General features: G+C 46.6%; 1 protein-coding gene and 1 long non-coding RNA gene across 2 annotated transcripts in view; one reads left to right on the top strand and one right to left on the bottom strand.

The window, feature by feature from the left end:
• The first annotated feature begins 400 nt into the window (after window positions 1-400).
• C1S (complement C1s) lies at window positions 401-19,087 on the top strand. Its single transcript, XM_083419940.1, has 12 exons — window positions 401-677; window positions 1,078-1,190; window positions 2,233-2,437; window positions 2,902-3,079; window positions 4,130-4,255; window positions 8,157-8,356; window positions 9,069-9,222; window positions 10,339-10,454; window positions 12,440-12,518; window positions 14,268-14,402; window positions 16,126-16,200; window positions 17,987-19,087. The coding sequence occupies exons 2-12, from the start codon at window positions 1,171-1,173 to the stop codon at window positions 18,784-18,786; spliced, it is 2,088 nt and encodes a 695-aa protein (XP_083276066.1). The 5' UTR covers window positions 401-677; window positions 1,078-1,170; the 3' UTR covers window positions 18,787-19,087.
• Window positions 19,088-24,120: 5,033 nt separating this feature from the next.
• Window positions 24,121-26,131, bottom strand: part of LOC310668067 — an 80,214-nt gene continuing 78,203 nt past the window's right edge. The window contains exon 2 of the long non-coding RNA XR_014506597.1: window positions 24,121-24,882. This is a non-coding gene — a long non-coding RNA (uncharacterized lncRNA). The remainder of the gene's footprint in view (window positions 24,883-26,131) is intronic.

Here is a 26,131-nt window from a genome sequence, read left to right as displayed (position 1 = left end):
GGGAGGCGTTCACAGTGAGTTCTGGCACCTCTTTTCCTAGAAAAATATCACTGTTTTAATGATGCGGAAAAAACAACACCTCAAAATTGTTTCTACTCTTGGTAATCAGGATATATGTTTCTAGCCATACCTACATATGTGACCATATAGACACTAAATAAGTGTGACAAAAAACATACATGATAAGAAACCTGTTTTCGTCTTTTGGGTGCTTCTAATTCTCCATGTGTGTTTTGCGTGTTTGTTTTTTGCCCTTTCTGAAAAGTGATTGGAGGTGACGACAAACAAAAAGGCGAGGGAAGATTGCATAATGTTTGAACTTTTCCCCCCAATCTGGAATTCCCCGTCCCCTGTTCTCTTTGCAGAAGTCACCTGACTTCCCCGAAAAATGCCCCGTTTGAAAGGATCCAGCCTTCCCCATCTCGCAGACTTGGGCTTGGCCAAAAAAGAAAAACAGAGGATTGTGCAACCAGAGACTATTAGAACTTTCACTCTCGGATAGGATTTCTTAGTAAAGCTGGAGGATGGCATCTTTCAAACAGCAGAGGGCAATGGAGGTCTGCAATTAAGTGACATTAACAGCTCAGAAATGTGGATAAGGGTCGGTGAGGATTATGAAGAGGGAGATAGAAGAGGCAGACAAAGAGAGAAACAGCTGCAGAGACGAGGAGTGCAAGGTAAAAACTTTTAAAAAACTTGTTTTTTATATATAAAAAACCCAGAATCTGAGTATTAGCATTTGAGTTAAATGTTTCCTTATGGGTGTCAGCCTTTCTGGGAAAGAAAATGATGGTTCTCCTAAGCTTCTATGGCTGTTTTGAGGGGTGGGGTGGAGATAGCTGCCTTGCATAAGTTGCAGGTAACTTCTGTGATGAATCTCTCTCTTTGGCTCAGTTCCTGACCTGTTGCCTTTACATGGCGCTAATGACCCTGTTGCCACTTTGCGGGCAAGCGTGCATCATGTTGCACCCTGCGCTACTCTAGGAATCAGTTTCCCTTGCTAAAGGTTAGTAGGGCCTGGGTGCCTATGGCTTCCGTGAGCTGGGTTTTAACTCCATTGCTCTGCCCACCAACCAGGCCTGCTGCAGGGGAAGAAGACAAACAAGCCAGCGTGCTTTGTTTGTCTAAATCTGAAGTCCAGCCACAGTGGATTTGAGGAAGAAGGCCAAGATGGAGCTCTTGCAGACTTGGTAAGTTATTGAAAATATGAGCTAATAAGGTGAGACTCTGGCCAGCAACTTGCTTTTGTGAGGAAGATGTTGGGGGAGGCAGGCAAGGCGCACACCCCTCTCCCCACAAGAGTTTGTGGCTTTGTTCTACAGTGGAACCTCAGTTTTTGAACGTAATCCATTCCGGAAGACTGCTCGACTTCCGAAACATTTGAAAACCGTGGAGCAATGGGCGCCTGGGAAAATCCATTGGGGGGGGGGGGAACATGCAGCGGAAGCCATTCGACTTCCAAGGTGTGTTCGAAAATGGAAGCAGGTTTTGGCGTCTGCCTTCTGAAACGTTTGGCTTCTGAGATGCTCAAAAACCAAGGTTCCACTGTAATAGTTGCCGAAGATGCTTCTTGTCCACACTCCTCGTTTGCCAAAGGGCTAAATACTACCCAACAAAGAAAAGCATCTTCCTCAGTGGCCCCTGTTGCTGACCTCAAATCTAGGAACCAAATTCCCTCAGTTGTGTTTTCAGCAGTGCAACATTACCACCTATTCCCTAGATAGTAGAAGCAACCCTGTGCTGCTTAGGGGTGCTGAATCAAGTTGACTTAACTCTTCCACCCCTTGGGTCATAGGTAGAGGGGGCAGAGAGTAGAATTGGTAGCCACTATCAATATTCCTTTCTCCTATTTAGAGGGACGTGGGTGGCACTGTGCCTAGGACTTGCCGATCAGAAGGTCGGCGGTTCAAATCCCCTCAATGGGGTGAGCTCCCGTTGCTCGGTCCCAGCTCCTGCCAACCTAGCAGTTCAAAAGCACGTCAAAGTGCAAGTAGATAAATAGGTACCACTCCAGTGGGAAGGTAAACGGTGTTTCCGTGCGCTGCTCTGGTTTGCCAGAAGCGGCTTAGTCATGCTGGCCACATGACCCGGAAGCTGTACGCCGGCTCCCTCGGCCAGTAAAGCGAGATGAGCGCCGCAACCCCAGAGTCCGTCACGACTGGACCTAATGGTCAGGGGTCCCTTTACCTTTACCTTTACCTTTACCTATCAATATTCCTTTCTCCTATTTAGGGGCTTTGTTTCCTGCTTCTTCTTGGCTTGCACTGAGGCAGCTTCCATGTACGGGGAAATCCTGTCTCCAAACTATCCTCAAGCATACCCCAACAATGCTCTGGAATCCTGGGAAATCAGCGTGCCTCCTGGTTACGGCATCCATCTTTACTTCACCCACCTGGACATAGAGCCGTCTCAAAACTGCCAATATGACTCCGTGAAGGTACAGGGACCCCATTCCACTGCTGGGGCAGATAGATACAGAGCAATGGGGGGGTGCTGGTGCTGAACCGATGTGTCTAAAACACTGCGCCTCTTGGGCTTGCCGATCGGAAGGTTGGCAGTTTGAATCCCCGCGACGGGGTGAGCTCCCGTTGTTCGGTCCCAGCTCCTGCCAACCTAGCAGTTCGAAAGCACTCCAGTGCAAGTAGATAAATAGGTACCACTCTGGCGGGAAGGTAAACGGTGTTTCCATGCGCTGCTCTGGTTCGCTAGAAGCGACTTAGTCATGCTGGCCACATGAAGCTGTACGCCGGCTCTCTCGGCCAGTAAAGCAAGATGAGCGCACAACCCCAGAGTTGTCTGCTACTGGACCTAATGGTCAGGGGTCTCTTTACCTTTACCTCTACAATCTATTTCTATAACAGAAGCTAAGAGAGACTTGTCTTGTGTGCCTGTCACTTTTAGGTCCTGATTGGTAACCACATTGAGGGTCAGTTCTGTGGGCAGAAGAAGAGCCGCACTCCTGGCTCTCCTGTCCTGGAAGAATTCCATGTCCCATATAACACGTTGACAGTCACCTTTCAGTCTGACTTTTCCAATGAAGAGCGATTCACTGGATTTGCTGCCTATTACATCGCAGAGGGTAAGCCCTGGTCTGTCTCATCCTGGTGCATGAAACACTTTGTAGATATCGTATTCCTCCCAGCAATGCTTTGGGATGGCTATAGGAGGAACCCTTTCAGATTGCACTGACTGGACAAGCCAGATTCTTAGCAAGGCTCAAGGGCCCACTTCAAGATTAAATATCTCTCCCTACCCCCCAGCTAAGAAGAAGGGCAGAGTAATAAGAACACTGGTTATGGAAATTGTTTAGGAATTATAGCAAGGATATCATAACAACTTACGCCATCATCTAGTACATATCTGCATATTTAGTACATAGATTGCAGAACTAGGAGTTGACCAAGAATGGAGGTGTTTCTGAGGAACTGTCACGTGTGGTCTGAAATGGCCTGATGGTTGTGTGCATAAAAGACCACAAACTTCCCAATAGTCACCCTGGGTGATAACTTGAAGCCATTGATTTGAGTCCTAACCCCCAGAGCAGGAGAAAACAAGCTTGCTCCATCCTCCATGTGGCAGCCCTTGAGATATTTGAAGCTGGCTATCCTTTCTCCTCTCAGCCTCCTTTTTTCCAGGCTAAACATATCCAGCTCCTTCAACCGTTCCTCATAAGGCTTGGTTTCCAGACCCTTGATCATCTTGGTTGCCCTCCTCTGCACATGTTTCAGCTTGTCAACATCCTTCTTAAATTGTAGTGCCCAAATAAAAGTTATTTATTTCTGACCCACCTTTCCCCCTTACGGCACTCAAGGCTGCTTACAGATCTGTTTTGGATCCCATAAGAGATGACTGTCTTTTAAGCACTTGGGGGGGGGGGGGGTCAAGCTCTGAACTTTGAGAGGAAGGCAAGTGGAAGTTTATGAGAAGTGGCAGGCCCTACCTGAATCTGGGTGTTCCAGGGAGGCTGTGTGAGGGTTGGAAAAAAGAAGGAATAATTGGGACTCTACTTTAAATGAAGGACCTCTCCTCCCTTAACCAGCACAGTGTTTATCCCACTGTCTATTTTCCTTTCTGCCTTTTATGATATTCCACACACATTCTTACCTCCATCTCTGTTCACTTCTTGCAGATGTGGATGAATGCACAGATTTTGTGGAAGAGGCCTGCAGCCATTACTGCAACAACTATATTGGTGGCTACTATTGCTCTTGCCCACCTGAATATTTCTTGCACGAGGATCTGAAGACATGCGGAGGTAGGAGCCTGGTTGCTACTGCTCCAGCAATCACAGTCCTCATCCCCACTGCTGATGCGGTACTTGAAATGGGAATAACTTCCGCAGTCTATTGTGGAACTGTGGCTGTTTACACACTATACCTTTAAAGTACATTCAAAGCGCACACACCCTCAAAGAATTTCTAGGAATTGTAACCCCGTGAGGAGTAAAATACAGTGGACACTCGGGTTGCAAACATGATCCGTGCAGGAGGCACGTTCGCAACCCATAGCACCGTGTCTGCACATGCGCGGGTCGTGATTCAGTGCTTCTGCGCATGTGCAAAGCGTGATTTAGTGTTTCTCCACATGTGCAAGCGCCGAAACCCAGACATAATCCGTTCTGGTACTTCCAGGTTCGGCATGGTGCACCACCCAAAAATACGCAACCTGAAGCGTCTGTAACCCGAGGTATGACTGGACAGTGCCCAGATTTCTTTGAGAGAAACATTGCACTTTAAAGGGTTTGCAGCTTGTGAACTTCCACAGAGGCTGATAAATGGAAAGAAACTGCGGTTGCTCACAAGGAAAGGAAAAGAAACTAGCATTGCATAATAAAGAAATATAATTAAATCATCCCAAACACTGGGAGCTAGGACCGCACCCCCCCCCCCAATGTAATGGAAGGAGACTTAGAATGAGGAATCTGTAAAAAGGGTTTGGCTTTTTACAAAAAGCAGCTGAAGGATGTTTAGATAATGTGTCATACAGCAGGCCAAGGGGGCAGCGAGATGCAGCCTGCATAGACGTCATTCACGATTCAGAACTTAGATCTGAGCCCTTGAATCTTAGAAATATGTTGCTCAACTGTGGGAGACTAAGTGAGGGCATAGAAAACGGAGTCATGGAATTTCTGGTGTGACTTTGCCAAGCCCAGTGGAAACACAGTCAAGACAGGCATGTGCAAATTCTTGGCACTAATTCACTTGAATATATATTTTTGTTTCTCATTTCTTATTAAGATTTTTAAAATTACGAAAGAATAAGTCACATTTTAAAAGCAACAACCTGTCACAGAAAATACAGTAGAAAAGAAAAGTTGGCTTTGTTTCCATGTACTAACGAGCTAGATTTTTTTCTTATCACAGCATGCTGGCGCATGTTGCTCAGTCATCCCAATTTCGCTCCTCGCCTGGGACAAGCAGGAGAAATCTTTGGCTTCCCAGTACTCTTGATCCAAGTCTCCTTCGCAAAGCATGATGGCTAGGAAATTACCGAAAGTGGCTTCTTAGGGAGCAACAAACCACATTCAAACCATGATGCCTGGTTTGAAGGCTGCAAGAAGCCAAGCCTTCTTGGTTTGTTTCTTCCGCTTGGTCCATGGGAGGAGCAAACTGGAAGCAATTGTGCAATGTGCGGCAGCACACTACTCATTCATGCTAAAGCCCATTAAGCCAGAAACCCCAGCATATCATAACAGGTAGTATTGGGCAGCATGGCATCATTTTGAGGTTGAATCCTGACAAGACAGAAGTACTGTTCTTGGGGGACAGGGGGCGAGTGGGTGTGGAGGACTCCCTGGTCCTGAATGGGGTAACTGTGTCCATGAAGGACTAGGTGTGCAGCCTGGGAGTCATTCTGGACTCACAGCTGTCCATGGAGGCGCAGGTCAATTCTGTGTCCGGGGCAGCTGTTTACCAGCTCCATCTGGTACGCAGGATGAGACCATACCTGCCCGCAGACTGTCTTGCCAGAGTGGTGCATGCTCTGGTTATCTCCCGCTTGGACTATTGCAATGCGCTCTACGTGGGGCTACCTTTGAAGGTGACTCGGAAACTACAACTAATCCAGAATGCAGAAGTTAGACTGGTGACTGGGAGCGGCCGCCGAGTCCATATAACACCAGTCTTGAAAGACCTACACTGGCTCCCAGTACGTTTCCCAGCACGATCACAATTCAAAGTGTTGGTGTTGACCTTTAAAGCCCTAAACGGCCTCAGTCCAGTATACCTGAAGAAGCGTCTCCACCTCCATCGTTCTGCCCAGACACTGAGGTCCAGCGCCGAGGGCCTTCTGGTGGTTCCCTTGCTGTGAGAAGCAAAGCTACAGGGAACCAGGCAGAGGGCCTTCTCGGTAGTGGCACCCGCCCTGTGGAACGCCCTCCCACCAGATGTCGAAGAGAAAAATAACTGCCAAACTTTTAGAAGACATCTGAAGGCAGCCCTGTTTAGGGAAGGTTTTAATGTTTAATAGGTTTATTGTATTTTAGTGTTTTGTTGGAAGCCGCCCAGAGTAGTTGGGGAAACCCAGCCAGATGAGCAGGGTATAAATAAATTATTATTATTATTATTATTATTATTATTATTATTATTATTATTAGTTTTCAAATCACTTGAACAGGGAAAACACAGGCAAGTAGCAACAAAAGTTTAAAATCAGAGCTGTGTGTTTGCCATGATCCTCTAGGTGCACAGAAAAAGCATACAGTGTAGTACTGGACACACATTTCAGCCTCCTGAGAATATTTGCTTTAATTGTTTTATTTTAAAGAGAAAGTTTCTAGTCCTTATGGCTGTTTAATATATGCTTGAAAGTGTGCTAAAATCTCAGAAGCCAAAAGGCTTCATTGTCCTTATCTCTTCTGTGCCCAGCAAAACAAAACAAAAAACCATGCAAAATAGCATATATCAGAATAAACACAGAGATTAAGTGAAATTATGCACATTTTCTTGATAACCTTTATTAATACAGGTTACAGAATCCAGCTTCCCTGGATTTTGGATTACCTGTGAGCAGAATTTCATTTTAAGAAAATATGGAATATATCATAATCGGATGAAATCACCGGCAGGATTTGAAATTTGAGCAATAGGAAAATAATGATAATATATGAAATACAGAGAGATGCATTGGAGGAAATATGTGATATAATAGAGGAATATGTATTAGGTGAAATGTATGATGTCATGCAGTGAATAAAAGGGATGGGATTAAAAACAACATGGAAGGAAAGTTGGGAAGTCAATTCATAAGAGAACTGTATAAAATAATTGAAATTAATTGGTTAAAGTTATGAAAATCTAATAAGAAAAAAGAAAATATGGAATATGAAAATAATCCTGCTTCATTGGCAGTATCAGTTACTTTTGTGTTTTTTAAAATACATGTATTTTTGCAGAAAACCTTTTATTTACAAGTTAGAAACGGGTAGCAAAAAAATGATAATGCAACAAATAATATTAAACAAACATCCTAATTTGCTTTTGCTTATTGCAAAATGACCCTGAAATATAAAGAGAAGGAAGGTGCTTTGCTGGTGTTTTGAGTCTGAAAGCTTAAGGGAAACAGTGAGAGTTCACCAAGGGAACTGATATCAGGAAGTTTTTACTATTACTGACACTTATCGGAGAAGCCCATGATATTTTGTTTTCTGAGATGGAAACGCGGCATGCATCCGTGTGCAAGCACACACACACATGCCATGAGGGTGGTAAAAATGCCATTGATTACCGGTAAGCGTTGCCCTTTGTTGATACTTTAGCCCATCTAATATTTGGGCCTTAACACAAGGGGCAAAAGATATTTTGGGAGGTACAGTGGTACCTCGCAAGACGAATGCCTCGCAAGACGAAAAACTTGCAAGACGAAAGAGTTTTTTGTTTTTTGAGTTGCTTCGCAAGACGAATTTCCCTATGGGCTTGCTTCGCAAGACGAAAACGTCTCGCGCCTTTTTCTTAAAACCGTCAATGCATTCCTATGGGAAACCGTGCTTCACAAGACGAAAAATTCACAAGACGAAAAAACTCACAGAACGAATTAATTTCATCTTGCGAGGCACCACTGTAGCTTTAAGCAAGATACCTAGAAGAGCGCTGGCTTCAGCAGCAAGTAATCTGACTTTGTTACGGATCTCCTGGCCGTTTCTCTTCCCTAAACTCTAGTGAACTGCACCGGGAATGTGTTCACTGACTTGTCCGGGGAGATCACCAGCCCCAACTACCCCAGCCTGTACCCTGAGAACTCGCACTGCGATTACCGTGTCATCCTGGAGCCAGGATACCGCGTGGTCTTGACCATTGGCAAGAAGGACTTCGACATCGAGCCGGCTGACTTGGAAGGAAACTGCCCTGACGCCTTGAGAGTATGTGGTGGCTTAGATAAAGAGAGGGCTGTCTTTGCTCCTGTTCTGAATACATCTTAGCTGTGTATCCCGAGAAGCCAAATGGCAGACCGGAGTCCCAGGGGAACATTTGCCGTTGGGGGTTGTGGCACACTTGGGCAGGAGCAGGAGGCCTGGTTTGGGGCACGGTGTCCGCCCTTGGCTCCTGCTTGCCTTTGCAGCACCACGCTGTTGTTTGCGCACCAGCTTAGTAAACTAAAAGGGGGAAAACCTGAGGACATTGGAAAGAGAGGACTGCATAGGTACACACACTCTTATGGTCTGGACCTTAAGGTCCATGAATAATCATAGTTTAGAGGTCCCGGGCCCTAAAGAAGTCAGATTATCCTCCACCAGGGCCAGGGCCTTCTCAGTGATGGCTCCGACCTGGTGGAATGCTCTGTCCCATGAGACCAGGGCCCTGCAGGATTTAACTTCCTTCTGCAGGGCCTGTAAGACAGAGCTATTCCACCTGGCTTTCAATTTGAACTTAGCCTGATCTTTTATTCCCCTTCCTCCCCTCCCTTCCCCTCCCCTCTTTATCCTTAATCCCTCAAGTCCCAAATTTCTGCTTCCCATACGCCTTCTCCTCTCCAGATCTTGAGTGTATTTCTTTTAGACGCATTTCCTGTTAAATATGCCTCTTTTGTCTTCCTCTATTATTTTTCCTTAATCTGTTCCGTTCTTCTTGCAGTTCTCAGCAGGCGACCAGCAATTTGGCCCCTACTGTGGCAACACGTTCCCTGGCCCTCCAGAAATCAAGACTAGAAGCAATATACTTGACATTTTCTTCCAAACGGACCAGTCAGAGCAAGGCAGAGGCTGGAAAATCCGCTACTTTGGGGATCGTGAGTAGATATCCCATGAGAGCAAACCTGTGGGGCACACGCGTGAGCGCTCTGGGACAGAGATATGTGTCGTTCTTAGGAGAATGGGCATGTGCTTGCAAGTAGCAAAGGTGCCCCTTGAGTTGGAAGTCTAGTGCAGGAGAAAACAATTGCAGACAAGGAATGCCATTCAAGCAGAATGGCCGCTGTTTCTGAGAGCAGTTGTTCTTGGGGTGAATTGCTGCAGGAGAGAACACTTGAGGTTTGCTATGCACCCAAATTGTGAATGGGTATTTAGGTATAGCTAAGACTAGCAAATCTGGTGCACTGCTGGCAGAACATCTAAGGGGTTGGCTGGTGTGTTGACAAGTGGCTTCCTGGCTAGAGATGAGCCCCACCAGAACTGGAAGCAGGGAAAGAAGGAAAACCCAATGGGGACCTTGGGGTCTTGAATTTCAGTGGCACCCTGTGCAGCGCCAAAATTCCACCTCCTCATGCCTTTCACTCTACATCATAGTTGCAGTAGCCCCTGCAGGAACCCCGGGGCTCCACCAACCAGTCACCCTAAATCCACCTCTGTAAAACCCATAGAAATCTGAGAAATCTTCTGATCTCTGGTGGGCAATGGGGAAATTGAAAGGGGAACAAGGGTTCTAGCTGAAGGCCCTGCAGGCTACAGCTGCTAGCTCTCAGGAGACAGGGTGAACCAATCCGTTCTTCCTCATCAGTGGAACCTGGTCCATTAGGGCAAGGGAGGCACTGCCTGTCATGTCATGGTCCTGTGCCAGATCCCACAGAAAAGGCAGATAGCCTTTCTCCTCCTGAATCTTGGTGTTGCCTTTGTAGAACTCAACAGGGAGGAGGGAGGGGGGCAATACTGGAATCACGTGTCTGTGCCTGTCAATGGGCGCCAACCTCTGCTTCTTCCTCTTCTTGATGCGGTTGAGAGTCGAAGAGGCTCATTAACCCTCAGAGCAGAGAGGAAGTCGCGTTAAATAAAAGCATGGCTTCTGTTGACTTGGCTGTGACTGCTGGGGACAGAAAATGACAAGGGGCGTGTGCATGTGTGAGAGAGCGTGTGCCAGGTGATTCAGTGATTGTTGACTGGTTTCCTCCCCCCCCCTTCCATTTGCAAAGCAATGCCCTGCAAAGAAACTGTCATTCCGCGTTCCAGTATGGAACCCGTGAGAGAACGTTACGTCTTTAAGGATTCAGTGAAGGTGACCTGTGTCAAAGGCTATGAGATTGTACTGGTAAGTCCGTGCCCACCAAGGTCAGTTAGGCTCTGAGAATCCCCTTGGCATGAACACTACATTGCTGCTACTTCTACACCGATATGCATTGTGCCTCTTCTCCATCTCAACATAGCAGTGAGAGAGGATTCTTTCTGCACTGATGTCAGGGGCCCAGACCAGTGGGCAGCCAGGTCTTCTGAAATGCAAGCTTCAGGCAGATTGGCTGGCTGAATAAACAACTACCTAGGAACAATCTTGGGGACACGGGTGGTGCTGTGGGTTAAACCACAGAGCCTAGGACTTGCCGATCAGAAGGTCGGCGGTTCAAATCCCCGCGACGGGGTGATCTCCTGTTTCTCGGTCCCTGCTCCTGCCAACCTAGCAGTTCAAAAGCACATCAAAGTGCAAGTAGATAAATAGGTACCACTCTGGCGGGAAGGTAAATGGCGTTACCATGCGCTGCTCTGGTTCGCCAGAAGCAGCTTAGTCATGCTGGCCACATGACCTGGAAGCTGTCTGCGGACAAATGCCGGCTCCCTCAGCCTATAGAGCGAGATGAGCGCCACAACCCCAGAGTCGGTCACCACTGGACCTAATGGTCAGGGGTCCCTTTACCTTTACCTTTAGGAACAATCTGGGACCAGCCAATGGCTTGATTCACCAAATGAGAGCTGTGTGGCCTCCTTCAGGGACAAGCTTCCCACAATAAAAGTCTTTATACTTGCTGGTGGCACCAGATTGGTCCTCCCATATCACCAGACGTCCCAGGCCAGGTGGATTGTGGGCTGTTATATCAGCCTCCTGTGGCCAGCAGTATTAGCAGCGCAAAGAGCCAGCAGCCATTGTCTGATCTGCAGGGCTGTTGACATGTCACCAGCCACCCTTCACTCCCCTCAGTATTTGACAATTGGTGCCATGGCCACAGACCAGGAATCCTGAGAGACACAGCCCTCTGGCAACATCAGCAGGAGGAGGAGGAGGAGGAGGAGGAGGAGGTGAATCTACTCCAGGTGTGTTGCATGTGATGCTGAAGTCACCAGAACCTGCATCTCCTCCTTTGAACCCCAAGGAGATACTTCTGCCACAGAAATCATCAGATGATCAGCAGAGTCCTCAGGATATATCCCCCCATCTTGAAACCTCAGTTCCTAGAAAGCTAATAGCTACAGAGGTACGCCCTGGCCCTTAAGCTGGCCAGATATGATGCTTCAGCTGCAGGATCAGTCACTGTGCTCCTGAAACCTACACTTAGGTCCCTTTCTAAGACCCTGAGTGTGGCAGATATGTAGTCAAATCTAACAACACAAAGTTTTGCTAGTTAGCAAGTGAAGGGATTAAGACCATAGAGCTGCATTGCTGATAGGCAGACTCAGGCCATAGAAATGTAATTGGTAGAGAAGGCTCTGTAGGATGTTGTTTCCCATCCTCTCCTGGGAAGGAAGAAGCAAGGAAGTATTTCCTGTTTTGTCTCTCTCTCTTCCACCGGCCATGTATATGGACATCTGTCCGCTTGCTCCAGCATCAGGCAATTGCCTGAAGCTATTTTTGCTGTAAACACAAGTATTTTACCTGCCTTTATTTTTACGGCTGTTGCTGCTAAGGACAAATGCTTGACTGTGAGAAAAATACATGCTTTAAACTTCATTTTCAGTCTGTAGCCTGTTTCTTTGATAAACTGGATAACAAAAGGGGGAGACCAGCCTAATGGCTAGTTCCTACACTTGCAATCAAACTGTTCATGATGGGATTTAAACTCTGTTTAGCCCCATGCTTTTAAATGCAAGCAGTAAGCTTGGAGATGAAATGCCAGCAGTCTTGCTTAGTGCAAATGTTCCACCTCCTTGAACAGCTTTTTTGCATCTTCTCCATATATCTTCTCACTTTACACAAGGGCCCAAGACTCCCCTCATGTAACAAGGGAGAGAGAGCAGTGTGTATGTCATTCTGATACATTTTTCAACCAATGAATTAACTCCAGTGTCTCTCAATTCTGTTCCCTTCAGTCAAAAGGCAGCCTCACATCCTTCTACTCTGTCTGTCAAAGCAATGGCGAGTGGAGCAACTCTGATCTCGAATGTGTCCGTAAGTGCTTGGCTTCCTATATTGGTGGTCCATAACATACTTTCAATTGGTCTTGAGACCACAGGGGTCATAACAGAGAAGAATACTTGAGAAGCAGGAGGCTTTCTGAAGTTTTGACAAGATGCTGAAGAGGCAAGCCACTTCTAAATTTAAACGGGAAAGCAGCTTGCTTCTTCAGCAGTGTGAGTAATCACAAAGAAACTTCCAGCTCCCTTCATAACACTCTTCATAGCTGAGCTGGACGGCAGCCACACAGAATGATTGTTCCCCTTTGCGGTGGCTGTGTAAGGTAAGAAAATACAGTGATCCACAAAGTAATAAGGCAACCAAAATAGTGGTCCTCAGCAGTGCTTTTTTCGAGTGGGGGGGGGAATGCAGGGGTACACATACATTTAGTGAAGCTTTGTACTTTTGTCCATTTACTCTATTTATTTCCCCCGATTTGACCTATAAAATGGTGATTTTCTCGAGTCAAAATGAGAGTACCCCTAAACATTTTTTAAGAAAAAAGGCACTGGTTCTCAGTATAGTCAAGCTTAAACACCATTGTCTGGCTTACCCGAGATAAATGGGACTTTTCAATGGAGAGGGAATTTATGCCATTCCAGTTCTAGGCAATTGGTCCTGGAAGGAGATGGAAATAGGAAAGGATAACTTGGAAGTTAAAGACTGGCACCCATGAAGGCTTTCAGTGGTTCCCCTGGGCAGGTGCCCCAACCTTTGAGCTCTCATTTGGGGGGGGGGAGTATTTAGTCACCCTAGAAAGAAAGCTGTGGGACCAAATGTGTAGATAAGTGATTCCTATAGCTTGTATATTGTTCTAGATTGTGGGGGGCTAAACCCTAGAACTTAATAAATGGTAGGATTTTGATTATTTGTAATGTGAAGGGAGAAATACAAGCTGCAGAGGAATTCCTGAGCTAGTCTGTTCAAAATGACCTGGCCGAGCTAGGACCATTAAGAAACAATAGAGGGTCATTGGCAATGCGAGAGAACTGTCCTCCCCACTTGTCCTGAGGTGTGAACAGAGACGGGGGGGGGGGGGGGGAAGGTTGCCAGGGTAACTAGGTGTGGGGTGACAGGAAAAAGAGAGTCTTGAGCAGGGGTTGCTGGGAAGGAGAAGGAGGAAGAAGGACTGGGATCCATCTTGGGCAGGTTGGCTGAAGGCTGGCCTGAGATAGATGCCTTGGACTCCAGGGTTGCACGGCTGTGGGAGACAAGCCCCTCTTGAAATGACCATGCTGTACAATCTGGACTCCAGGCAGACTGAAGGTGTAAATAGGTGAATAAACCATATTTCTTTAAAGCTACGGCAGTCTCCACTGTGTGTCAGTTCTCCAAAGAAGCATAAGACCTCTGGCAGACAGTGTGTGTGGGGGGGTGCCCAACTTCTGTAACAATATTTTTCCTGGTACTGAGGGACCATAATCAGAAGCAGCAGGACATAACCAACTTCCCATGGTAAGCCTAAGGTTGTCACAGGTCGTTGCCTCTCCGATTTTGCGTTATGCCACACCCCCTCCATGGCAGCCATCTTGCGACCGACACCCTCACCAATTTCTCAAAATGTGAAGTGTGCCCCCTAGTCCAAAAAGGTTGGCGATCCCTCCTTTATGCACCATACAAAAAGAAGAAATGGAAAGTATGTTCAGGCCTGACGGAATATGGGTTGACCAGGGTGAGGTGGCAGGTGGCAGCAGAGTGAAGATTCTAGTCTAACACCCCATCTTTCCCCCCCCCCCCCGGCAGCCGTAAATTGTGGTGAGCCTGAGCACCTTGCAAATGGGAAAGTCACTTACCTATCAGGAACCGAGGACAACACGGAGTATCAAGACACGATCAGCTATTCATGCAACGAGGAGTTTTATACAATGCAGGGCAAAGGTAATAATCTGTCCCATCCTCTTCAGATCCAAGCATCTGATTCAGAGCTTAAAAAGAGCGTCATTGTACTTAGTTTATGATTTACAGAATTAGAGGTGGCAATGTTATGACAAACTCATTCCAAGAGTCTTTCACTTACGCTTCATCCCAGTATCGTTGTGAAACTGGTTGGTGTGTTTTCACTCCCTTTGCTTCCACTAAAGCAACACCGTCAAAAGCGGCTGCTTTCTTCTTACAGGCAGAGTCAGTGTAGAATTTAATGAGTCGTAAACACTGAAACGGTTCCTTCCAAAGCAGAGTTAAAACTTACGGCGTGTGCATGTGTGTGAGAGAGACAGTGGCGTAGCGTGGGTTGTCAGCACCCGGGGCAAGGCAAGTAATTTGCACCCCCCCGCTGCACTGTCCCTCCCCCAGATAGTCCCTCGCTCTCTCTCCGCACCGCACTGCACCGCACGCCTGGCACCCTCCCCTCCACAGTGGGCGGCAACCCGGCGGCTCGGATCGGATTCGCACAGCCAGCACTGCAGTGAGAGAGAGTGAGTGAGCCAGGTAGGGGCAGAGAGCTGCGAGTGCGAGCACTCCCCCCCCCCAGATGTTGCGCCCGGTGCGGCCGCCCCCCTGCACCCCCCCACGCTACGCCACTGGAGAGAGAGACAACCAAAGAACAAAGTTGAGATGAACAAGGAGAGAGGGATGTGAAGCTCTTCCTGCAGAGTGTTTCTGCTTCCACCTTCTTCAGCTGATGTGAATCAAAGGGGGCTGTAGCCAAGGTGGCCGTTCCTTGGTTCCTCCAGGCAACCTCTTTTTTGAGCATTCATTCTCATTGCTTGCATGCACAAAGCTTGTGCAGAGGTGATGCAATGGGTGGGATGTAGGATAGTGCTAAGAGGCATAAAAAGTAAAAAGATAAAGGACCCCTGGATGGTTAAGTCTAGTCAAAGGGGACTATGGGGTTGCAGCGCTCATCTCGCTTTCAGGCCGAGGGAGCCAGGGTTTGTCCGCAGACAGCTTTCTGGGTCATGTGGCCAGCTTCTGGCACAATGGAACACTGTGACAGAAACCAGAGCGCATGGAAACACTGTTTACTTTCCTGCCACAACAGTACCTCTTTATCTACTTGCACTGGCGTGCTTTTGAACTGCTAGGTTGGCAGGAGCTGGGACAGAGCAACAGGCGCTCACTTCGTCACGGGGATTCAAACCACCGACTTTCCGATTTGCAAGCCCAAGAGACTCAGTGGTTTGGACCACAGCGCCACCCACGTCCCTACTGAGAAGTCTGCCCCCTCCAAAGTCGATGAGAGCTCAGGCACTCCTCAAGGCATTGTCGCTCATTTTATTCCAGCTGGTTTTGGACTACAACTCCCATCAGCCCTAGCTATCAAGACCAGTGGTCAGGGATGATGGGAATTGTAGTCTGAAAAAAACAGCTGGAGACCCAAGTTTGGGAAACATGGAATTAAAGCATAGCTAATCTGTGTTAAGCGGCCCAGTGTGTCCATTCTTGGTTAAGCACCTTAGAAGTGCTTTGCTGGATCAGATCTGGAGCCAACATTATTTACAGGAATCCCACGGACAAGCAGACACTACATGGCTTGCTAGAAATTGGCCAAAGGGCCACCAATGGCCTGCAATCTGTTTTCTGATCTCGCCTGCATTTGGGTATGAAACGCAGATTAAAAACAAACAACTAAATAGTGCAACGTATTCTTTTATTCCGAAAGGACTTTATAGGTGTTCAGCCAGTGGGAAATGGGTGGATGAAGATGAAAAAACGGAGATTCCGGTTTGTGTCCCAGGTACGGTACACAGCCCTCTATTTCTAAATGTGGATATTGTGGTCAAAGTGCTGTGACAAGAGTCCACCCGCATTGTCTAGTTTACAGAAGAGCCTGCCAATATTTTAAAATTCTTGCTTCCTCTGCTGGGCCATGTTCTTGAATTGCCTCAATGATTCGAGATGGTTGAAAACCAGAGCTTTAAAACCTGCTCTCCTCTTAGATGTTTCCGCAAAGCACCAGTCCTGCAGGAAGCAACAATGCTCCATGTTTCAAGAGCCATCTTGGGGGTTAGGAAAAGGGAAGAGGGCATAGACCCACTGAAATATATTCGGAGTCGAGTGTGGATTTCATGCTTTTTATTCAGCTCATAGTAGTGAGGAGGAATGGAAGTTCCCCCGAAATGTCTGCTTTATATACATTATTTACACAATGGGCCCCACGTGACTGGCCAGTTCCGGGATTCTCCTGTAGGCCAATCAGGTTGCGGATTCACTTCCACCTGGAGTTGGATTGGGTGGCTCCTGCAGACCAATCAGACTGCTGCATTCTGAATCCTATTGTTCTAGGACCAATCAGACTGCTGCATTCTGAATCCTATTGTTCTAGGACCAATCAGACTGCTGCAGTTTGATCCTATTCAACTCAGTACATAACACCCACAGTAGAAGATGAGGCACATTAGCTGAACCTGCAGCTAGTTTCTAATAGTTTTGCACCCAGCCTTAGTCTGTCTGCTGTGTACATTCAGCTGTGATGGGACTTGGTTTTAGTGGGCTCCTGCAGGTTCTGAAGAACAAAACACCCCCTCCTGCGTACCCGCAACTGATACCTATTGGGCTATTTTTAATGGGCTGTTTATTTATTGTTCTTCATACTTCATACTTTACGACCATACTTCGTTGGTCGTAAAATTCTTTGTGAAACAATTTCTCTGAAAAGCAGTAAGTCTTTTAAATAAATAAAGCAAGCAAGCAATCTCAGAATGGGGATATATGCATAGGCGTAGCCAGGATTTATGTTGGGGGGACGGACAGGGCACCCACCTGTCCTGTTCCAGAACCAAGCTACCTGCCACACCATTGGTCAGTTTGCGGAAGCCATGCCTATCACTCACTCGGGTTGCCAGTCACGTCGCTAGAATGCGCCACAACATCTTCAGCGAAATTGAATATTTCAATTTCAAATATTCTGCTTATTTCTACTTCTAGTTAAGTATTTTTATTTATTTACTTGATTGGGGGGGAGCTGCCCCCCATGGCTATGCCCATAGATATGTGTGTAGCAGGCTTCATTCTCAAAACAGTCGTACCTTGGGTCCTGAATGCCTTGCAAGTTGAACGTTTTGGCTCCCAAATGCCGCAAACCCGGAAGTGAGTGTTCCGGTTTGAGAACGTTCTTTGTAACCCGAATGTCCGATATGGGTTCTGCGGCTTCCAATCGGATGCAGGAGCTTCCTGCAGCCAATCAGAAGCCGCACTTTGGTTTCTGAACGTTTTGGAAGTCGAATGGACTTCCGGAATGGATTCTGTTTGACTTCCAAGATTACGACTGTACTACCCAGTTAATGTTTCTGGGCAAAGTTAATAAGCTACAGCAAGCAAAAACTTTGGAAGAGGTCCACAAGCATGCATGCCCACAGGTCCCAAAACCGGATTCAACTTGAACCCTCTACCCTAAAGTTATTGCTTGCTTTCCCTCACGTCAGTGAACATAAATGGCTTTGATTATTTCATTTGTGCAAATCCGGTCTTCCTGCTGCTCGCAAGCTCTTATTTCTGCTGTTGTTGTTCTATCCTTTCTCTAGTTTGCGGAGTTCCCTCTGAGCCCGTTAAAGGGGCGGGGAAGATTTTTGGAGGCCAAGCTGCCAAAAAAGGAAACTTCCCTTGGCAAATCTATTTTGAATACCCACATGCTGGTGGGGCTCTGATTTCGGACCGCTGGATTCTGACTGCAGCTCACGTGCTGGATGAGACCCGGTGCCCAGTCATCCACGCAGGGATGCTTCACATTGGGGCAAATGCCATGGAAGGCGCTAGGCCACTGGATGTGGAAGCCACAATCGTCCATCCTGACTGGTTGGAAATGGCAAACAACCAGCCCCGGACAAACTTTGACAATGACATTGCTCTGGTGAAGTTGGCGAAACCCTTGACGATGGGTCCTACCATCTCGCCCATTTGCTTGCCTGGTGCATCGTCCGACTACGACTTGCCAATGGGGATCCTGGGCTACATATCTGGCTGGGGCAGGACGCCTAAGACGCGTGCGGCGATAAACCTTAGGTACGCCCGGATCCCTGTGGTTAACATGGACAGGTGCCGAAGCGTGAGGCCAGATCCCCCAGCAGATGCTTTCACCTATGTGTTCACAGACAATATGATTTGTGGAGGGGGCAACGGGAAGGACAGCTGCGAGGGAGACAGCGGTGGGGCGTTTGCTGTCAAATATCCCCACGACGAATTGCACTACTATGTCGCTGGCCTGGTTTCTTGGGGGCCAAAGTGCGGCACCTACGGCCTCTACACTAAGGTGTCAAATTACGTGGATTGGATCACAAACGTCATGAGCCAGAATGAGACCAGAAGGATGCAATTGTGTCTGTAAAGGCACCAGGCTCCCTTGATGTTTTCTTCAATCCTTTGGGCTCGTGGCATTTCTCCAAAGTGGGACCCAAGCTGTTGTTGGACTACAACTCCCATCATCCCTAGCTAGCAGGGACAGTGGTCAGGAATGATGGGAGTTGTAGTCCAACAACAGCAGAAAACCCAAGTTAGAGAAATACTGGTAATGCAAGAGAGGGGAGGTTGGAGTGAAGGTCCGTGCACTGCCAGTTTCTTTACACAACCCATTTTCTTGAGAAGCAAATAGAGCAACTAAAAGCTTTCGGGCTGGATTTGTTCTTAAACGAGGGACAGTCCCAGATTTACAGAAGCCATCCCGGTTTCCGATTTGATCCTGGAATGTCCTGCTTTTCCTTGGTTGTTGTTGTTTAGTTTTTTAGTCATTTAGTCGTGTCCAACACTTTGTGACCCCATGAACCAAAGCATGCCAGGCACTCCTGTCTTCCACTGCCTGCCACAGTTTGGTCAAGTTAGTAGCTTCGAGAACACTGTCCCACCATCTCGTCCTCTGTCGTCCCCTTCTCCTTGTGCCCTCCATCTTTCCCAACATCAGGGTCTTTTCCAGGGAGTCTTCTCTTCTCATGAGGTGGCCAAAGTACTGGAGCCTCAGCTTTATGGGCTGTCCTTCCAGTGAGCACTCGGGGCTGATTTCCTTCAGAAGGGAGAGGTTTGATCTTCTTGCAGTCCATGGGACTCTCAAGAGTCTCCTCCAGCACCAGAATTCAAAAGCATCAATTCTTCCGCGATCAGCCTTCTTGATGGTCCAGCTCTCACTTCCATACATCACTACTGGGAAAACCATAGCTTTAACTATACAGACCTTTGTTGCTCTTCCTTAGGACATCCCTATTTCCATCAGAAAAATGTTGGGAGTTTATGCAAAGAGCACAAACCAAAACCCCTTAAAAACCATTCCAAAAGTAGGGAGGGGGAGAGAAACAGTTCCTCGTCCTCAGTGATGCTGTAGAAGCTTTCTAGCAGATGACCATACAATCTATAATGCTCATATCTCTATTGCAGTAAGTTTTTTTCTACCTGGAGGGTGGTTTTGGATTGAGGGAGGTGCCACTAGGAAGTGCAACCAAGTCTGGTTTGCTGCCACTGACGCATAGTGGGGGGAAACAGCATGCCCTGTGTGCAACAGAAAGACAGGAGCATTTCCCTGTGATAGTTCGCCTACCCTTGGAACAAGCCCTCGCTGCTGCTGCTGCTGCTGCTACAGAATCTCCACAGCTACGTTTGTATGTTGAACGCAGCCCTGATTTTACAAATACATTACATATTGCTTGTAACACATACTCAGCTGGATTATATTAAAAAGAGAACCAAATGCAGAATCATGTGTGCTGCCTTCTTGACCCCCCCCCCCATAGACTGCAAAGGATCTTTACTGCTTTGTTAATGTATTGCTCCTGGCAGTCAAATATTGACATTTTGTGAAACTTTGGGCTTGACCATATTTGAGCTGGATCGCACTTAGAATCCACCTTGACTCCATTCAAATTTGGCCTCATTAGTCGAAACGTGCATGTATTTGCAGTTGAAAAATCAAAACCACCTTCCTCTTCAATACAGTCTTCTAATTTGTTGCTTTAAATGTGTTAATTTTGTACAAACGTGTGTGTGCAAGAATCAGATGAGCAGTGTGCATTTTTTTTTAAAAAGAAACAAACGTGTTTGCCTAGGAATTGCACAATAGCACACATCCAGGAATTCCCAAATCAACACAACCTTGCACACTCACATTTTATGTTGTCTTAAAATGATAGGCATTTTGCATTCTGAAACAGGAAGTTGGTTGTAGGAGAAATCAATACGGTAATATAGAGTTAAATCAGTAAGAGGCGAGGAAGCGTAGTAGGGAGATCTGGAGAAACCACTGTTTTTCATTATTGCACAAATCTGATTGTTAGAAAAATGGTTGTGGTTTCTGAAGCTCATTTGAAATCTTAAAAATAAAAGTTATCAGTATATAAAATAAAAGTTAAAGTTATCAGTATAAGCACTGATAACTGGGAAACATTGGCCTGCAAGGGCTCCAATTGGAAATCAGCCTATACCAAAGGTGTCATGTATTATGTATTCAATGGTACAGTGGTACCTCGGTTTACGAATTTAATCCATTCCGGAAGTCTGTTCTTAAACCAAAACCATTCTTAAACCAAGGCGCGCTTTCCCTAATGAGGCCTCCTGCCGCTGGTGCCCTTCCACCATTTGGATTCCATTTTTAGACCGAGGTAAAGCTCTCAAACTGGGACACTATTTCCAGTTTTGTGGAGTTTGTAAACGAAATTGTTCTTAAACCGGACTGTTTTTAAACCCAGGTACCACTGTATGTGTTTGCCTGAGCTTGAGTCTGATCTCCTGTGTTCTGATTCAATACATGATATCCAATCACAGAACATTTCAGGATTTGGGCCTCTGTCATTGGCTCTTAAACACTGACTCCTGATTCGCAGCTTGGAAGTTTAGACATAGGGAGTGGGAGTGGCCCGGGCCTTCAGAAATGTATACAGTGGTGCCTCGCAAGACAAAATTAATTCGTTCTGTGAGTTTTTTCGTCTTGTGAATTTTTCGTCTTGCGAAGCACGGTTTCCCATAGGAAATGCATTGACGGTTTCCCATAGGAATGCATTGACGGTTTTAAGAAAAAGGCGCAAGACATTTTCTTCTTGTGAAGCAAGCCCATAGGGAAATTCGTCATGCAAAGCAACTCAAAAAACAAAAAACTCTTTCGTCTTGCAAGTTTTTCGTCTTGTGAGGCATTCGTCTTGCGAGGTATCACTGTATAAGCAGTTGCTTTGTCCCTGTTGTCCAGTTCTGTTAGTTCAATAAAGGTTCTTGCTGTTATCACTGTATCTTGCCTCGTGGGAACCCACCTACACTTCAACATGGACTTTGAAGACGCTCGAACTCAGGGCGAAAAGGAGAAACAAGCTAAGAGGAAGGCACCTTTGGCAAACCCTCACCATGATCAACTCCCAGCCGAAAACCTATGTCCCCACTGTGGAAGGACGTGTGGATCCAGAACTGGCCTCTGCCGTCACTTACGGACTCACTGTGAAGACTGTGTTCATGGAGACATAACTGGTGTTATGTCCCTGGGGGAGAGGAGACACTTGGAGGATCTGGAAAATCCGTATTACTGGATCCAGCTTTGGGGGGCTGTAAGCACTCAGAACTTTCCCCCCACCACTCTCTGCTGACTCCTGCAGCATGCCAGTGGTCACATATTACACCCACACCCACACACCCATTTCACAGATTGTTTCCCTTTCCTTTGTCACCTCCCAGTTGCTCCACCATTTGTTCAGAAGCTCAGGCACCATCCATGTCTTGAAAAGTACATTGTGCTGAAAGAGGCAAAAGACTATTGCTTTTCCATCTTCCTCCTCCAACAATATATACTTTTCAAGATGGAGACCCCATAACAAAGTGGGCATTGAGCAGTCAGTCAGTAGGATGCTGGGAGATTTGGCAGGCACCAGAGGAAGCCTTCAAGCTCACATGCCTTAACCGGAGCTGTATAAAATGGTGACATAGCTGGAAAGGTGCTTTTTAAAAAGGAAATTCAAGAAATCCGGGGTTCTCTTAGTTATGTCTTGGGATACTACATGTGCAAAATAGAGCTGTAGCAGCAGCTGTTTAAATAAACACCAGGATCAGGATCCTAGGAAATAATGACTAAGCAGGCTGGGATTTTCCCCATCTGGGCTCAATAACTAGGAGAAAACAAAGACACAGTTTCATGATCTTTTCTACCAAAACAGTAACATTCTTTCCTCATTAAAATAAAAAAAATAAAAATCCCCAGATTTCTGCATCTTAGAAATTCCTTTGGAGGAGCAGAGCTATCCCAAAGCACTGAATTCAGGGAGTGGCAAAGAGGAAGAGAAGGCTTGAAGGAGTTTCCAAAGAGGAGGGACAGAAGGATTGAAAGGTCACGAGGAACTCAGGGGAGATAGATGTGCAGGGAAGTCCTGTTCCTGCAATTCCCATTAGCCATTTGTTCACAGGCTCTCCTGGGGTGTCATAAAGCTTTGAGTCCTGACTTCCTTTTTCTAAACAGAAAGCTGAAAAAGGGCACCCCACCCTGCCTCCTTTTACCTGGGATAAATGATTTTTATGTAGTGGGTGGGTGGGTGTGACCACCCTATGGACCAGGTGGTATTATTATTATTATTATTATTATTATTATTATTATTATTATTATTATTTATATACTGTCCTATACCCTAGGATCTCAGGGCAGTTCACAGAATAAAATGAAGATATAAAACCACAAAACACATAATAAAAACAACAACCTAATACCCTCCCCCCCAAAAAAAAACACATTTTAAAAGGGCATAGGATGTATAGGCATAGGCTGAAAAGTGGGACAGAAATTGATCTGCTACCCCCCACCAAAAAAACCTAATAACTACCAGCAGGTGAAACCCAGAGTTTTGTAGGGAAACAGTGATTATTGAATGACCGAGTGGCTTAATAAAAGGCATGTGGGGAGCTGAAGCCTCCTAGATTTTGTGCTTTGTGTAGACACACGGTTTGTTGTCCTGGGGTGAGAAGGCTTTCGGGATTGCTTTCCAAGAATCTTCCCCAGTTTGGTGCCTTTCAGATGTTTTAGACTGCAGTGTCCATCACCCCAGACAGCATGGTTGGTTTAGGGGGAAAGAGATCCCTGTGAGACAAGGTGCCCCGTCAAGGTTCTGTTGACCATCTGTCATTCTCAGGATGAAGGCTGGGCTTTAGTTGCTCTGCAAACAGGGCTCCAAATGCAGCCCTTTACTTTTGCCCACTGAAGTGAATGGCAGCCCTTATGTGGCAGAAAGAAAAGGGGTGCGTTCAGGGTGATGCCTTAGCCCCATCTTTGCTCCTGCTGACCCCCACGTACTCAAAACACACCTGTCCCTCCAACTGCATTGCCAAACCTGTGTACAGTGGTACCTTGGTTGTCGAACTTAATCCATTCTGGGAGTCCGTTCGACTCCCAGAACCATTTGAAAACCAAGGTGAGGTTTCCAATTGGCTGAAGGAGTTTCCTGCACTCAGTAAGAAGCTGCAGAAGCTGTGCTGGAAATTTGGCTTCCAAAAAACGTTTGCAAACCAGAACACTTACTCCTGGGTTTGCGGCATTTGGGAGCCAATTTGTTCGGAAGCCAAGCTGTTCGAGAACCAAGGTAGCACTGTCTTTGCAAAGTCCCGTTGTATTTCCTGGGTCATGGCAGGTTGCAAAAGAACGTTGGGTTAGCATGATGGCTTTATGTATACAGTGAAAACAGAAAAGCACAGAAGAGGCTTAAAACAGAACCCAAAGTTTTGTGCAGCAGTAATTTTAATATTTGTAGAATGCCATTTTTGTGAGGCAATAAATGCAAATTTACAGTTAGGCAGGAGCATTCTTTGGGGTGCACATAAGATGTGGTCGAGAATCTCTTAGCCAATAGCGGGACAGGTTCTAGAAGTCTGGATTGCCCCATCAAGAGTTGGATTAAAAGTATTGCACTAATATAGCTTTACTCAGTAGAGTAGTTGCACTAGGAAAAAACATCAGCAGATAATTTGACTAGTAGTGAAGTACGTTCTTTGAAGAAGTATGACTAATAACCTTTTAAAGGAAGAACAACTGGGCTAAAGCCTGACTCACAGATTCACGTTTATCACTTGAGTACTGTACACTTGACGACTGTGTGATCATCAGCTACCCTTCAAAAGCATTAAGATGTGAAAGTTCTGTGTGTCATGTTAGATCTGTCATGGCTCCATTGAAACATGAAAGTTTGGATGGGGCAGTCACCAAGCGATAAATATGCATGTGTGAATCAGTCCTTCGTTGCCCCTTAACCACAAAGAGCCCAGTTGTAGCCTGGGCAGAATGTGAAGCCATTTTATCTAGCTCTCAGCAGTCCTACCAAATTTGAATCAAGGCATGGAGAAATGTTTTATCTGTTTTGGGCGGTGGGAGCGAGCTCAAAAGTGGTTAGAGATGTTCTACACTTAAACCTCTCTTTGGTGTTTGAATGCAATAGCCCAGGAATCTCCAAAAGTGAAGTAGGCTTGGCAACATTTGATCTAGCTACTGTAAAGGTAAAGGGTAAAGGGACCCCTGACCATTAGGTCAAGTCATGGCCGACTCTGGGGTTGCGGCGCTCATCTCGCTTTATTGGCCGAGGGAGCCGGCCTACAGCTTCCTGGTCATGTGGCCAGCATGACTAAGCCACTTCTGGCGAACCAGAGCAGCCCACGGAAACGCCGTTTACCTTCCCGCCAGAGTGGTACCTATTTATCTACTTGCACTTTGACGTGCTTTTGAACTGCTAGGTGGGCAGGAGCAGGGTCCAAGCAATGGGAGCTCACCCCGTCGCAGGCATTCGAACCACTGACCTTCTCATTGGCAAGCCCTAGGCTCTGTAGTTTAACCCACAGCGCCACCCGCGTCCCCTAGCTACTGTAGCTGTGCCTTTATTAGTAGCTTGCAGACATTAAGAGGGAATGATTTCCTCCAAACTGTGAAAAGTATCAGCTGCTAATTTTTGTGGGCCATTATCCTGTTAAAGGCAGAATAAGCACAACAGCCTTTTTGTTGTTGTTCCTCATCCACTGCCAACACTAGTGTAAAACTCACTGCTAGGTGGCAATGACTTTATTTGAGATGAGCCTAACGCGGGTTAGGCTCATAGGTGGCAATGACTTTATTTTAGATGAGGGACGCGGGTGGCGCTGTGGGTAAAACCTCAGCGCCTAGGACTTGCCGATCGTATGGTCGGTGGTTCAAATCCCCGCAGCGGGGTGCGCTCCCGTCGTTCGGTCCCAGCTCCTGCCCACCTAACAGTTCGAAAGCACGTCAAAGTGCAAGTAGATAAATAGGTACCGCTTACTAGCGGGAAGGTAAACGGCATTTCCGTGTCCTGCGCTGGTGCAAGCTCGCCAGAGCAGCTTCGCCACGCTGGCCACGTGACCTGGAAGTGTCTCCGGACAGCGCTGGCTCCTGGCCTCTTAAGCGAGATGGGCGCGCAACCCCAGAGTTGGACACGACTGGCCCGTACGGGCAGGGGTACCTTTACCTTTACCTTTACCTTTAAGAAATGGAGGAGGATGGAAGAACGGAAGCCCCTGTTGGACTATTTAAAGAAATATTATAATATGATGGATTTGTGATCAGGATTTGAACTATGAACACCAGAAATGATTAGAGACTATTGTATTATGGCTATGGTATAGAAGAGTGAAGATAAGCTGTGGCAATAAGAATAAAAAACACCACGGAAAATGGGATGGGAAGTCGATAAAACAGAAGAAAAATTATTATGTATGGAAATTTTATGTGA

Source organism: Podarcis tiliguerta (genome assembly GCF_965153285.1).
Source record: "Podarcis tiliguerta genome assembly, chromosome: 17".
NCBI classification, from domain to species: Eukaryota; Metazoa; Chordata; class Lepidosauria; order Squamata; family Lacertidae; genus Podarcis; species Podarcis tiliguerta.
This window is presented reverse-complemented; position numbering and strand designations above follow the sequence as displayed.